At 43.2% G+C, this 14,075-nt stretch overlaps 1 protein-coding gene across 1 annotated transcript; it reads left to right on the top strand.

Annotated features, from left to right (window-relative positions):
- The first annotated feature begins 3,692 nt into the window (after positions 1-3,692).
- Positions 3,693-10,509, top strand: LOC134649065 (probable G-protein coupled receptor Mth-like 1). The gene is made up of 4 exons (XM_063503780.1): positions 3,693-4,905; positions 5,437-5,515; positions 7,537-7,863; positions 10,146-10,509. The coding sequence occupies exons 1-4, from the start codon at positions 3,897-3,899 to the stop codon at positions 10,507-10,509; spliced, it is 1,779 nt and encodes a 592-aa protein (XP_063359850.1). The 5' UTR covers positions 3,693-3,896.
- Positions 10,510-14,075: the final 3,566 nt, after the last annotated feature.

The raw sequence follows: 14,075 nt of genomic DNA, 5'->3' as shown, positions 1-14,075 counted from the left end.
CTATTTTCTCAAACTCGTAACTGTTACGGATGTAAATTTTAATTTTAATTCCGCTCGAATGATAAGTTCGTTTTTTTTTGCGTGTGCGAGTTGCATTATATACCTGAGTCACGCCGATATGTGGTTTGGCTGTTGTAGGTACCTACTTCTAGTAGTTAGGTACTGACGAAGGAACATAAAGAGTGTTTTCCCACACAAGACAAAACACGGTATTGTGTTAGCAGCGGCGGCGAGGGGCGCGCGCGCGGCAGAGTTGGCGATCGGCACTCGCGCCCAATTCGGGGTCAAACCTATGTGACATCAATTATTTATAGCACAGGCGGTAGAACGGGAAATTCAGTAAAATGCTGCAAATGATGTTAAAGGTATGAAAATCGGTACGATTGATCTTCAGAATATTAGAAACAATTTGACCCGAAGCACCAATAAATAAAAAAAACGAGAGGAGTTATGACGTCATCTTTTTTTTGTATGGAATTAAAAAAAATTGTTTAGAAACCTATCGTGTGTGGTATTAAACGAAAGGGATTTCTGAACCGATTCCAAAAATATATCATATCATTACATTTCAGTCATTTTTTTTTAATTATAATAAAAATAATTTTCAAAACATACCAAGTTTGGGCTTCTCCAGATACAATACCGTTCAATATTTTTTTGTAAAATATACCTCAAATTATAGCTAATATCCTCATATCTGACCCTAATAAAGCAATTTTGAAAATATTTACATTTAGTATTTTTTTAATTTTTTTTAATTTTACAACAACAAGTAGGTAGTGAGTCTAGAGCTAGAGTAACTTTATACCACCCAGGCTGACCTTAGGACCTTAAAGTACTTAACTCTAGGAACTAAAGTCAAGTTTTGTGTTCGATTTATAAACAGGATTTAGTAAGAATAAAAAGGCAGTTTCAAATAATAGAATAGGTAGGTACCTACTTACGTACTTAACGTATACCTATTACCTATACATAATAAACTATACTTACAAAAATATACTAATACTGCGACAAGGTCCTATGAGTCAAATTTTGAGAAACAGTGTTAACAGTATATTAAGTATATACATTCTTTGGCAACCTTTAGCGGGAGTTACATTGTAGTATCCATAATTACATCCATAAGCCCACAACCCATAAATGCCCAGCATTATACCTACCTATCTTGTATTTTCACGGCATTGTTTCTGATATAAAGAAAACGAGTGGTAATGCTTAAATAGGTATTCACCAGACCACCCAGTCCTTCCGAGGAAAGAACTACATTATTACCTATAATGTGTAAGATAGGATTAGTATTGTGACTATTGTAAGATTTACGGTTTAAATTCCGGGAAACGAATCCGGATTCGTGCATTTAGCTGAGCACGGGATTATCTATTTGCCATTGCCAAATCTCTGGCTATGGGTACCTTAAGTTGGCTACTCCAGGTTAGAATAGTGGCAAACGTCCACATTCCACAACATAATTAGTTAATTAGATTAGAATACTTCATCATCATCATTAACTTAAGAGTTATTCTCTTGTCGGTGGAGTATCTTCCAGCATTCCCTATCTTGCGCCAGCTCTTTGACTTTCTGATACGACACGACCCCCACTTTTTCTTTCACTTGGTCTAGAAAGTTGCGTCTGGGTTTTCCTTTACCCCGCTTGCGTCCTATCCGCCCCTCCAGGATAGTTTTAAAGAAGTGGTCGTGTCGTATTAAGTGTCCAATCATTTTTCCGCGTATATTTGCAATGGTGTTCAGGATAGCTCTCCTTTCATTCACTCTTCTTAGCACCTCCTTATTCGTTATCCTGTCTCTCCAGCCAGTCCAGCTAATGCCTTCCATACGCCTCCAGCACCACATTTCAAATGCTTCCATTCTCTTTCTATCTCTTAGGCTCATTGTCCACGTTTCACTTCCATAAAGGGCTATACTCCAGTCACTCCAGATGTACACCTTAATCAGTAGCTTCTTGCTTCTACATGACAAACGGGATTTCAGTAGTTGTTTCTTCTGGTTGAAAGCTCTTTTTGCCATTGCAATTCTTGCAACGATGTCTGGTGGGCACCTGGAGTCCCTAGTAATTAAGCTGCCTAAATATTTAAAACTTTCAACCTGCTGAATTGGGGTGCTGTTGAGAACTATTGGAGGATGACTAGTTTTGCGTTTTGAAGTTGTAGAGTTTTGGTTTTGTTTATCTTTAGAATTAGAATACTTAGATAAGATAAAATGCAAACTAGAGATTAGAGATAGTTTTATACGAAAAGCCACGTTTGTTTTATTTTATGTAGATGAGGTAAACATATACTTATAGGTACAAACCATCACATTAGAAGTTTAATAAGGTCATATAAGGTTTAGTTTCTGTTTTGACTATCGAACTGAAATCACAGAATAAATAATAGTTCTACCGTACTGAAACGCTGAAAGTAACAGAAATACTGTATTCTGAATTTATGATATTCTGCTAAAAATACAGACGGAAATTATAATGCCATCTACCGTTGAATAGTAACTTCGAGTAGAGAGTTCGGAACAATTGTAACGTCACCTAACGCGTAACTTTAGCTAACGCAACCGAGTCTTTCGTGGCCGTGTCGATAGATGACGCTAGCAGTCTCATATGCAAATATGTGCACGACATTCAGTTCACTCTGCCCTAGTAGCACGGTAGCATTTTTATCGTTTATCACCATGCCTGTCACGTACTAACAAGTATGTAAGTGCGAAAGTGACGGGCATAGTGATAGTCGATAAAAATGGAACCGTGCTGAGCCCGCTGTTCACGACGAGGTTGTCCAACAGAAAACTTTGCTGATGTTGTGAATTTGTGATTTTTAGGGTTCCGTACCCAAAGGGTAAAAACGGGACCCTATTACTAAGACTCCGCCGTCCGTCCGTCCGTCCGTCTGTCACCAGGCTGTATCTCACGAACCGTGATAGCTAGACAGTTTAAATTTTCACAGATGATGTATTTCTGTTGCCGCTATAACAACAAATACTAAAAACAGAATAAAATAAAGATTTTTAAGTGGGGCTCCCATACAACAAACGTGATTTTTGACCGAAGTTAACCAACGTCGGGCGGGGTCAGTACTTGGGTGGGTGACCGTTTTTTTGCTTGTTTTGCTCTATTTTTTGTTGATGGCGCGGAACCCTCCGTACGCGAGTCCGACTCGCACTTGGCCAGTTTTTCTGTCGCTACTATGACCAGCGTCGCCGTGTCTACGTACAAATCAATGGGTAAGGTAATATAATAACTACACAATTTAAAAAATGTTTTATTTTTGAAAATTCCGCCAATCACAAGTACCCTTCTTAATTAAAGGAGCCTTTTGTTTATTAGTTTTATTGGATAAAGCATGGATAAAAAACCTTTTCTTATTGCATGATAATAAAAATATTATAGGATTTAAAGAGAAAAGAAATATAATAAAGACAATAGAAAATAGAAGAGGAATACAATACTAATTGGACATCTGCTAAGACCAGACCTGTTCCTTAAGAACATCATAGAAGGAAAAATAGAGGGAAAGAGAAGGAGAGGAAGACCGAGGAAAAAATATTTGAACCAAATGTAATATATTTTTTGTGGTCAGGTATGCGGCAGGGTGGAGCCGGTGGAGGGTACGGCCGGCGGCGGCGAGTCGAGCGGAGCGGCCGCGAGCCGAACGCCGCGGCCGCGGACCCGGCGGCGAACCGTCAGTGTCTACTGCGCGCTCGAGGCGGGAGCACGCGTCCATGCCGCGCCGAGCCCCACTACACGTGCTACTGCGATCGACTTCCGAACATGTTACTGCATCCACCGTTGAAATATTGTGACCGTTCTGTTATCGGCTATCGTGCTCTTTTTTGGATTGATATAGTGTGAAACCTAGTGCTAGGATGATAATGTGCCAGTGTGTGCGATGCGCGTGCGACTCGATCCCGCGGTAACCACCATGCTGTCGCTGCTGGTGGCGGCGTTGCTGGCGGTGGCGGGCGCCGACGGCGTGCGACCGGCGCCCGTGGCCGTGCCGCGGTGCTGCACGGCCGCGCGCACGCTGGCGGCCGACGCGCTGCAGGCGCCCGTGCTCACGCGCGCCGCCGCCGCCGCCTCCTGCGTCGAGGACGCCGAGGCCCGGCCCTGGGCGCCCCGGGTGTACGCGCCCGCGCGCAACTCCTTCCTCAAGCCGGGGCAGCTGCCATCGCACTGGCGACTGGCGGATGGCGCACTGCCGGCCTGTGCCGACCTACGCGTGCTGCCCGCCGACGCGGCGCCGTACGCGCTGCTCGCCAACAACGGCTCCATCATGCTGCGGAGCCCCCCGCGCGTGCTGCCGACGACGCGGTACTGCGCCGACCATGCGGCCGCGCTCGTGTGCCTGGAGGACGACGAGCGGCCCCCGTCCAAGTGTTGCGGGACCGGAAAAGTGTACGACGGCGCGGGCTGCGTGCCGGACGACGTACGGGCGGCAGCAGCGTGGCAGGAGCTGAGGACGTTCGCCGGCGAAGCGGTCGTGAGCATCGGCTGGCCGGCATGCCCGCCGGGGATGCAGTACTCGGTGTCGGGGGAGCTGGCGAAGGCGACGCTGGAAGGCAACGGGTCACTGCGACTGGCGAGCGGTTTGCTGGTGGCGGGCGGCGCGTGGTGCGCGGAGGCGGTGGAGGGTTCGGGGGGCGCGCGCGTGCTGGCGTGCGCGGCGGAGGAGAGTCCGCGCTCGCCGCGGCACCTGCTGTACGGGTGCGGGCTGGCGGTGGGCGCGGCGTTCCTGGCGGCGACGCTGGCCGCCGGCTGCGCGCTGCCGGCGGCGCACCACGCGCTGCACTGGCGCTGCCAGACGCAGTACGTGGCGTCGCTGATGCTGGCCGATATCTTGCTGGCGGGCACACAGCTCGCCGCCGACCAGGTGCCGCCCACGTTGTGCCGAGCACTAGGTGACTCTCTCGACTCATATTAACTCACATTTATAGACGGGTCTAACGCGAAATTTATTCAAATACCTTTATTTACCGACGTTTCGACACAGGTTAACATGTGTTCAAAACGCGAAAGTTTTAAATATTATATCTCTGAACTCAATTTCTAGATACACTGCTAAAATCGCTCGAAATTCCAGCGCTTTAATGAACTTTTTCTGGAGTCTTTCAATTCGGGTCTTATGGACATTAAAGAAAGGATTCCAAACTACAGAAGGATATTCCAATCCACTATGAACGTAACTATTATAAAGAAGTTTATACGTTATAGGTCTTCGAAAAGGTTTTTCTACGCGAAGAACGAAGCCAAGCGTTAGGGAGCCCCTTAAGTTTTTTATTATTTATTTATTGGAAAACCAACAGCACATGAAACATATTAACAAAATATAAGTTGTATCTTTCACTGATATGTGTTATCTATCTATCCATCTGCTACGAGTGAATGTGTACATGTGTGGAGTTGGAACATAACGGTGTGTTTGTCGGCAGCGGTGTGCATGCACTTCCTGTTCCTGGCGGCCTTCTTCTGGCTCAACACTATGTGCTTCAACATCTGGTGGACCTTCCGGTGAGTGCTGTCCATGCTCTCGGCCGTTGCCCGAACACCCTTCTTATAATATTAACATCATCTTAGCCATTCCGATTAATTAATGAATAAACATAGGTATAAGTTGCTAGTCTGAAGAACAGATCATAGTTTGAAATGAAGTGAAAATTGTTGTACGAACCCTAGGGTTAATAAACCTCTCATAAAAATAAAATGCACCGCTTACTGATGGCGAATTAAAAACCATAACACCTAGCTGGCTAAATAGTGGCTGTTTAAGAACCGTCGCCGATATGTCATAAACAAATCCGTTACAGAAAACTGCAACGAAATCGCCGCTGGAACTATTTATTCGAAGTGTTGCTGTAGACTGTAACATGGGAGCCGACCACGTTCTCGGTGCAGCTGCACTCAAGCTGCAATCAGCAGCAGCACATCGTATCGATCAGGCCTAAGATGGAAGTTAATTAGATCCCTTTGTCGACTAAACTACCAACCATCACCATTATTGTTATCAGGCCACCAACATCCGCGCACAAATAGTTTGGCCAAAATTTAATTTGATTGGGATCCATACATGATTAAAACCTGGAATCCCCAGGCATTGAAAGTATAAGAAAACAGCCGATAATCGCACAAGTTGTCAAAACCGTTCCAAGCAGATCTGTAACCCGCCGTCACCACACATTCGTGCTTATATATACCTACCTATACTATTATACCGCACGGCGCACACGAATTCTCGTTTGATTGATCGTAATTGTATCGGCGGAATAGACGGCTATTAACACTGACCTTTTAAGCAGCAGTCACCGAGAGACAGCTCTGTCTGTTGATGGATGTTGTCATGTTCCGGCCAGGAAGGATTAATTCACTGTCACCTACCACTATTTAGTGGTTAAGTTAGACCTATTGAGAATCGAGAATGTTATTTTTCTCACTACTACAGAAACATTGTTTTAACTCACAACACTTATTTCCATCCATAGCCATCCCTTAAGGCCGCAGGTGTCGAGGAATTTATTTGCGATATTGGTCATTATTCATCGTGGAATGCGTTATTTACGACCTTTGCTTCTATGAATTACGAGTACTAATGGCTTATTTATTGATTTTATATATACCTAGGCGGGCTAGGTATAAAGGCTGGTGCATTTTTAATTGCTTAGTTATTAAAGTCTTCAAGGACACTGGAACATGCAATGTATAGGTAAACAGTTATAGCACATTGTTATAAGTTATAACATTAAACTTTTTTTTTATTATTACTAAACAATATTATAAAATTATTGTTAATTATGATTTTTAAGCTTATCAATATCGTTATAATATGATCCCGTGATAATGATCCCCGACAAGTACCTAAATATGTTGTATAGGTACGATTTCGGACTGTAAAAGGTAATATTGTCCTAAAACGGATTTATACTACATCCCGACGTTTCGAACGACCGAAGAAGTGTAATATTTCCTCAGTCACCCGTTGACCACGAACGCTGTAAAGGGTTCGAAACGTCGGGATGTAGTATAAATTCAAATATCTGGGCGACCGAGCTTTGCTCGGAAAACATACAAAAACTCAAAAATGCGCGTTTTCCCAGAGATAAGACCTAGACTAGACCTAGATCGATTTTTCGCCACCCAAAACCCCCATATAGCAAATTTCATCAAAATCGTTAGAGCCGTTTCCGAGATCCTCGAAATATATATACATATAAATAAATAAATAAATAAATAAACAAGAATTGCTCGTTTAAAGGTATTAGATAGATAGATATACGCGATAGAATCCGTTTTAATAGTTTTATTTCCTCATACGTTAATTAAAACTTATTTTTTTGATGTTGGGCTTTCCCGCGTCCTTATCGCGGGACAAAAGTAGGTACGTGTTCAACTCTCAGTAGGGGCTTACGGGGCACGGGCTGGGGTCGAGGGCCGCAGTTTACAGATCGCTGCTTTATACACCCACTTCACCATTTACCGAGTCAACAAACAAATGTTAGCATTAGCACTATAAATCTTGACACCTGTCATTTCCTTAGGGACTTCCGTCCGACGAGCCTCGAGCGCGGGCAGGAGTCGTGGCGCCTGCGCGTGTACACGGTGTACGCGTGGGGCGGGCCGCTCTGCATCGCCGGCATCGCGGCGCTGCTCGACGCTCTTCCACCTCCACCGGAGGGTCCTGACCTACTCCGCCCGAGATTCGGCGACCAGCGCTGCTGGTTCTACGGAGACGCCGAGATACTCGTCTACTTCTTCGGGCCCGTGGGCGTGCTGCTGCTGGTCAACCTGGCGCTGTTCGTGTCCACCACCAGGCAGCTCACTTGCGGCCTCTGGCGCCGCGACGAGGTCAAGTCGACGAGTGAACGGTGAGTCTGAGTCTCTCTGAAGTGTTATAACTATGACTGTTCCTCCTTCATGTAAGATCAGATACATGGTGGGCGCATTTGCATGCAACTTTCGTTACAGTACCAAGTTACCAACTACATACTACTATACTGAGATACAATCTGTTTAATCGACAGATAACATTCTGCAACGTGATGCAATTAGTTAGAGTTCTCGCGCCTTATACATAAATAAACCTTAATTGACATTCTAATTATTAACTTTTTATAGTCACTGCGATGATAGTTAAGAGGCCGGTATCGATTTTAGTCGCAAAAATGTAAAATTGATAGATTTAGTCGATGAAATTGTACACCTTTTGTTACGTAATAGAAATAACAAGTACTGGTATCTATTAGCACCTCTTCTTATCTTGCACTTTTACAGAATTTTTTTTTTAAAACAGACTCACTAAATTAGTAATGATTTTTTTTCTGATGGACGTTTAGGTAAACGCGCGTAAAGCACTGATTTTGTCGATCTTATTTGTAAATTTCGTAAAGTTTGGACTGCTAAAAATGGTAATTTTGTATTACACATATTCTGTACTAACAAATTTAATAGACTACATTTTTGTTTTTATGACTTTGAAGAGTTTTGAAGTAGTGTAAATGAAAGTTAGACGAAAACAATTTTCTCCAGAAATTACTTCAAAACAAGTGACAATGTCTCTGAAAATCGACTTAATTTCAACGTAATTTTGATACTTAAACAATCTACAACATTTCCTGAAACTGTTCTTATACATCATTTTGTATAATTTACCACCATAATTTTTTGATGAATTTTTAAAAACTGCCCGTTCTCGTCATATATTGCCGGTGACGCACGTTCGCGTAGTGATGGGTGGGACATCAATTTAAAATGAGTTTGTATGAGTACCTCATTTTCTAAAATGAAGTACTACAATGTCTTACTTCAAATGAGGTGAGGTACTACAATTTTTTTTGCATCGACCGTTCCTCCGGCTTCAAAAAACTCCAACGGCAACAAAAAATATTGAATGTATAGACATATTTATGAAAGACATATTTAAGATGTATGAAAGCCTGCAGCGCTTACGCTTGTTGTCTTTGGTGTCTCATTTTCGGCGAGGCGACATTGAAGTTGGGCGTGTGTCTGTCTCACTCCCTCTTTGGATAAATATAATTCATTGTTTCATTTTGAAAGGATTTTTGAGGGAATGTCCCAGTCAGTGACGCGTGAGGCGGTGAGCGAAACTTCAACGAATTTCTCGGTGGACCTTTTGTCTTTGCAATAAGGTTTGTAGTTCGGCAGTTAACATACTCATTTGAGACTCAAATGAGGATTTGAATGTCGGCGAGTACCGAGCGGCTCGCGCGCTCGCGAGTATCGCGACTCTTGCGAGTTGTGAGTACTTGTGCGCATCGCGCGCTTGCGCGCCTCAGCCGCGAGTGGTTTTTTCAAATGAAGTGTTTGAATGATTTGTGTGGTAAGACCTGTTGTGATGCGCGCGAGTAAATGAGTAAATTGAATAGAGGAGTGAAGTAAGACATTTTTGCGGTGTGAAGTACTGCGACGATTTAACAAAATGAGTGGTACAAAAGAGGTGCCTCACGAGTGAGCAACTCAACACTACGTTCGCGACCTCATTATTAAAAGGCAAGATAAGAAAACGTGCTAATAGAAACCAATACTTGTTATTTAGATATTACGTAATAAAAGGTGTACCTATAATTTAAACGACTAATTCTATAAATTTTACATATTTGCTCTAAAATCGATAACGGGCTTTTAATTATTATTATTAACTTTCACGTACTGTACTTTAAATAGGTTACTCGTCACGGGCTGTATAGTAGTGGCAATCGATACAATGGCTATAATTATAAAAACCGGCCAAGTGCGTGTCGGACTCGCGCACGGAGGGTTCCGCACTATCAACAAAAAATAGAGCAAACAAGCAAAAAAAACGGTCACCCATCCAAGTACTGACCCCGCCCGACGTTGCTTAACTTCGGTCAAAAATCACGTTTGTTGTATTGGAGCCCCACTTAAATCTTTATTTTATTCTGTTTTTAGTATTTGTTGTTATAGCGGCAACAGAAATACATCATCTGTAAAAATTTCAACTGTCTAGCTATCACGGTTCGTGAGATACAGCCTGGTGACAGACGGACGGACGGACGGACGGATGGACGGACGGACGGACGGACGGACAGCGGAGTCTTAGTAATAGGGTCCCGGTTTTACCCTTTGTGTACGGAACCTTAAAAACGCTAACCAGTATAATGTCGTATAGGGCCGCTCTGGGGCGCGTGTGCGCCAAGCTGGTGGTGGTGATGGGCGTGACGTGGGGCGCCGACGTGGTGTCGTGGGTGGCGGGCGGGCCCGAGTACGTGTGGTACGGCACGGACCTGCTGAACGCGCTGCAGGGCGTGCTGATCTTCCTGGTGGTGGGCGCGCAGCCGGCCGCGCTGGCGGCGCTGCGCGACGCGCTGGCGCGCTGCTGCCGCTCGCCCGCGCCGCCCGCGCGCCGCCGCCCCGACCGCGCCACGCACTCCTCCACGCAGCTGCCGTCCTGCGGCGAGTCGCTCACCAACACCACGGCCGCGCCACCCTCCAGCGCCGGACCCGCCAAGCTCCCCATGGAGACCGTCTGTTGAGCGTGTGACACTAGTGACGTGACAGTGTGCGCTGACGAACGCCAAGTGAAGGCGACAACCGAGCTTTAATGTACTTCCTTTTGTACTCGATATTTATTGTATTCTACAGTATTATTTTTGTATTTTTGTTAACGATTACGATTTGTATGTTGTATGATCCTATATCGTGCCCGTAGCCGGGCCGGTGTTGAGACTTGTAAATGTTATCTTCGTTTGTAAATATTAAAATTGAATGCCTACTTCGTCCCGCGGAAGTAGTTTTTGATGTCGTTGGTAAATCTTGCCCCGATCGATTGACTGTTATATAATAAATGTAAAAAAAAAACTCAATAAAAATTCCTCTTTTTAATTTAACGAACCTGAAATACAAACCTACAAGTCTACAACGTTTATATTGATGATACTCATTCATCACTCAACATGACTGGTGTTTTCCGTCACGCCGGTCACGCGTCAGTCAATAAAATTCTCGCTATGAATCAACGGTGATAACTTAATATTGTTATAATGGTGATAGTAGTGAGCTACATATTCAAAAATTCATAATTCATGAAAATAAGCTAAGTGTGTGTTGAGTGTGTAGTTTGGTGTAGTGGTGCCAGTCCCTCTGTGTCCGGAGTCGGCGGTCTTTGGAAGAAAACCCGTAGCGCAGAGAGTATATTGGTGAGTTACTTTTAATTATTATGGCGTAAGACGGTACCTACATTTTCGTCGCGTATTATCTTAGTAGGTTTCACGTAGGTTAATTTGTCGAAAAAAATCGAGCATACGAAACAGGTCGTCGACTGACATACTTATTATATTACTTAATAGGTATCGAGCCATATAAAACAACTTGTATTACAGTTCTCGACTATATTGGAACAAAGATTGATATTGATGTGTTAGGTACAATGAATCTTACAAATATCTGTGGGTCGTGCCTGGATGTCGGGTCGGCTGGCTCCCCACTTCAGTGACTCGACGCAATCATTCTGAAGGTTTGACAGGCGACCGCCCCAGCGTGCTGCGCTCGCTGCTCGCGCGCTCGTTTATATCTATTGTTCGCGGCCGCGCCTCGAGCTTGCCTCCACCAACTTCAACATTCATTTACATCTTTTACCAGCAGGTACTACTTCATTAGGTATTGTGCCGTGTTTAAACATACAAGTGCACTTTATTACCACATTAAATGAACGCGAGGGCAACGGGGCATAAACTTATTATCTGCCGAACTATTTGCAATAGCAATATAGAGTAGGCACGAATGTGTGTTTATAGATGTGCGTGATGGCCTTTGCAGTACTGTTTGCAGTACATTTAAAAATACATAATTATGGTATTTGCTGCGCAGTTCCTATTTGTTATTGGTGGTTGTAGTGAACGAAGAAGAATTTGTAATAGCGGAACATAAAATACCTTTCTAATGATCTAAGATTATTAGGTACAAGCAATTAACCGAATTCTCTGCCGCGTTCCAAATTGAAGGCGATATATTATATGCATGACATAATTATGTATTGCGTAAGTAGAAGGCATTGACTTTTAACTAGACGAAGGTAAACTACTCGTACCGTTCACTGGATACTCTGACAGCGGGACCAATAACTAAATAATACTTATACACGTTTTGGTAACAGCATGTAGTAGAAAATTATGATTATTATGAAAGTTTGATTCAATTTAGATGGTCAATTACAAATTCCTTTAACCTCATCTGATGTAGTATTCGCGAAATTACCGATGTGTAGGAAACTTGTGTCATACAACTGATTGCACTGGAATTTTACAATAAGATGATAGGTAACCTTAACAATAAGTCACTACGTCCTGAGGTACTTACATATCATGCCGTTGATTTCGTTGATCACAGTCCGCCGCGCTATGTTATACTCGTAATACTTATTGACTGCCATTCTGTTGCTGCTATATCCACTTTAAGTGCATTTAAAAGCCAGTTCTAACGTGTACTTTACTGCGGGAAAACAAGGTAGACAATTGAGTGAGTTATCAAATGACGTTCGGTGAATAGGCTGTTTGGCTCTCGTTGGAATATGGCGCGGTCACCACGGCACGCAGCGCGGCGCGGCATCCAGTCGTAAATGCACCGACCATTATTAAAGTGCCGCGTTACCCTCAGTCAGAATACAGTTTCCGTTTTGTATGTTGTTCTATAATAAGTACTATGTAATTACAGCCCATCGAGACACTTAACTGACTATTTGTGGACGTTATCTCGTTGCAATAAGGGTTACATAATTGTCAAGTATTTTGTTTCTTCGATGGTACGTTTCTGTGTTTAATAATTTTAACGCAATGCCGCTATTTATATTTGGTATCATGCAACGTATTCATTGTGATGTTTGATTGTTTATACGCATACGCATTAGGAAGAATACTTTATTGAGAGTTATTTTGATCAAGTTCATATAGGAATGAATGTATTGCGATGTCGATTAGGAACAAGAAGCACTTATTGATCAATTAAAAGTGGCCTCGAGGCGTGTTCCTACGGCTAGCCGCTAATTGCAAGGAATGCAGCAGATCTACCTACAATATATTCTACTGTACATAATACCCGTACATATTATATGTATGTGGGATTTACACTACTCCATAATCTACAGTAAGACTCGTACATATTAAATAATCAAACGCCTTTTTAGTTGTACACCGTCTACACGGCCCGTTCACTACGGTGTCCGTGTCCACTTAATTACTATTCACATGTGAGCTGTGCGTTTTTGTGTCGACATGTTATTATATTGAATTTTATCCAAGTTGGTCGCAAATAATAGTATTTTAAGCAACCGTTGTTTAAGAGAGGTCAAAAAAGGCGAGTGGCGTGAGTAACAATTTGAGGCGAAGCCGAAAATTGTTAATAAAGACGCCACGAGTATTTTTTGACTCGGTTAAACAACGTTGCATACAATACTTTTTCTACGACCAAGCACTTTACTTTGAAATAAAATTGTAAATTTAACAAATATTTTTAATTCAAGAAGTAGCAAAAATGGAGGGTACGGGCGGGAAAAGAATGAATGAAATAAAAATAAAACCGGCCAAGTGCGAGTCGGACTCGCGCACGGAGGGTTCCGCACCATCAACAAAAAATAGAGCAAAACAAGCAAAAAAACGGTCACCCATCCAAGTACTGACCCCGCCCGACGTTGCTTAACTTCGGTCAAAAATCACGTTTGTTGTATGGGAGCTCCACTTAAATCTTAATTTTATTCTGTTTTTAGTATTTGTTGTTATAGCGGCAACAGAAATACATCATCTGTGAAAATTTCAACTGTCTAGCTATCACGGTTCGTGAGATACAGCCTGGTGACAGATGGACGGACGGACGGACGGACGGACGGACGGACGGACAGACGGACAGCGGAGTCTTAGTAATAGGGTCCCGTTTTTACCCTTTGGGTACGGAACCCTAAAAAAAAACATGTCTATGGTTCACTTATTTGTCAGAGATGACATTTAAAATAAGGTTGGCAACACTGTATTTCATTCAATATTTTTTAAGTGGTCATTACACGAAGTATCGTAAAATCGCCAAAAAGGTACTGCGTGTATGCACAAATTCT

Source organism: Cydia amplana, chromosome 6 (assembly GCF_948474715.1).
Source record: "Cydia amplana chromosome 6, ilCydAmpl1.1, whole genome shotgun sequence".
Lineage (NCBI taxonomy): Eukaryota > Metazoa > Arthropoda > Insecta > Lepidoptera > Tortricidae > Cydia > Cydia amplana.
The sequence above is the reverse complement of the archived record's forward strand: the minus strand, read 5'-3'. Positions and strand labels throughout refer to the sequence as shown.

Excerpts from the sequence above, each read along its gene's own strand:
- LOC134649065 (XM_063503780.1), top strand. The coding sequence starts at position 3,897 with ATGCGCGTGCGACTCGATCCCGCGGTAACCACCATGCTGTCGCTGCTG. Across the intron at positions 4,906-5,436 it reads CACGTTGTGCCGAGCACTAG|CGGTGTGCATGCACTTCCTG; the intron begins GTGACTCTCTCG and ends GTTTGTCGGCAG. Across the intron at positions 5,516-7,536 it reads AACATCTGGTGGACCTTCCG|GGACTTCCGTCCGACGAGCC; the intron begins GTGAGTGCTGTC and ends TCATTTCCTTAG.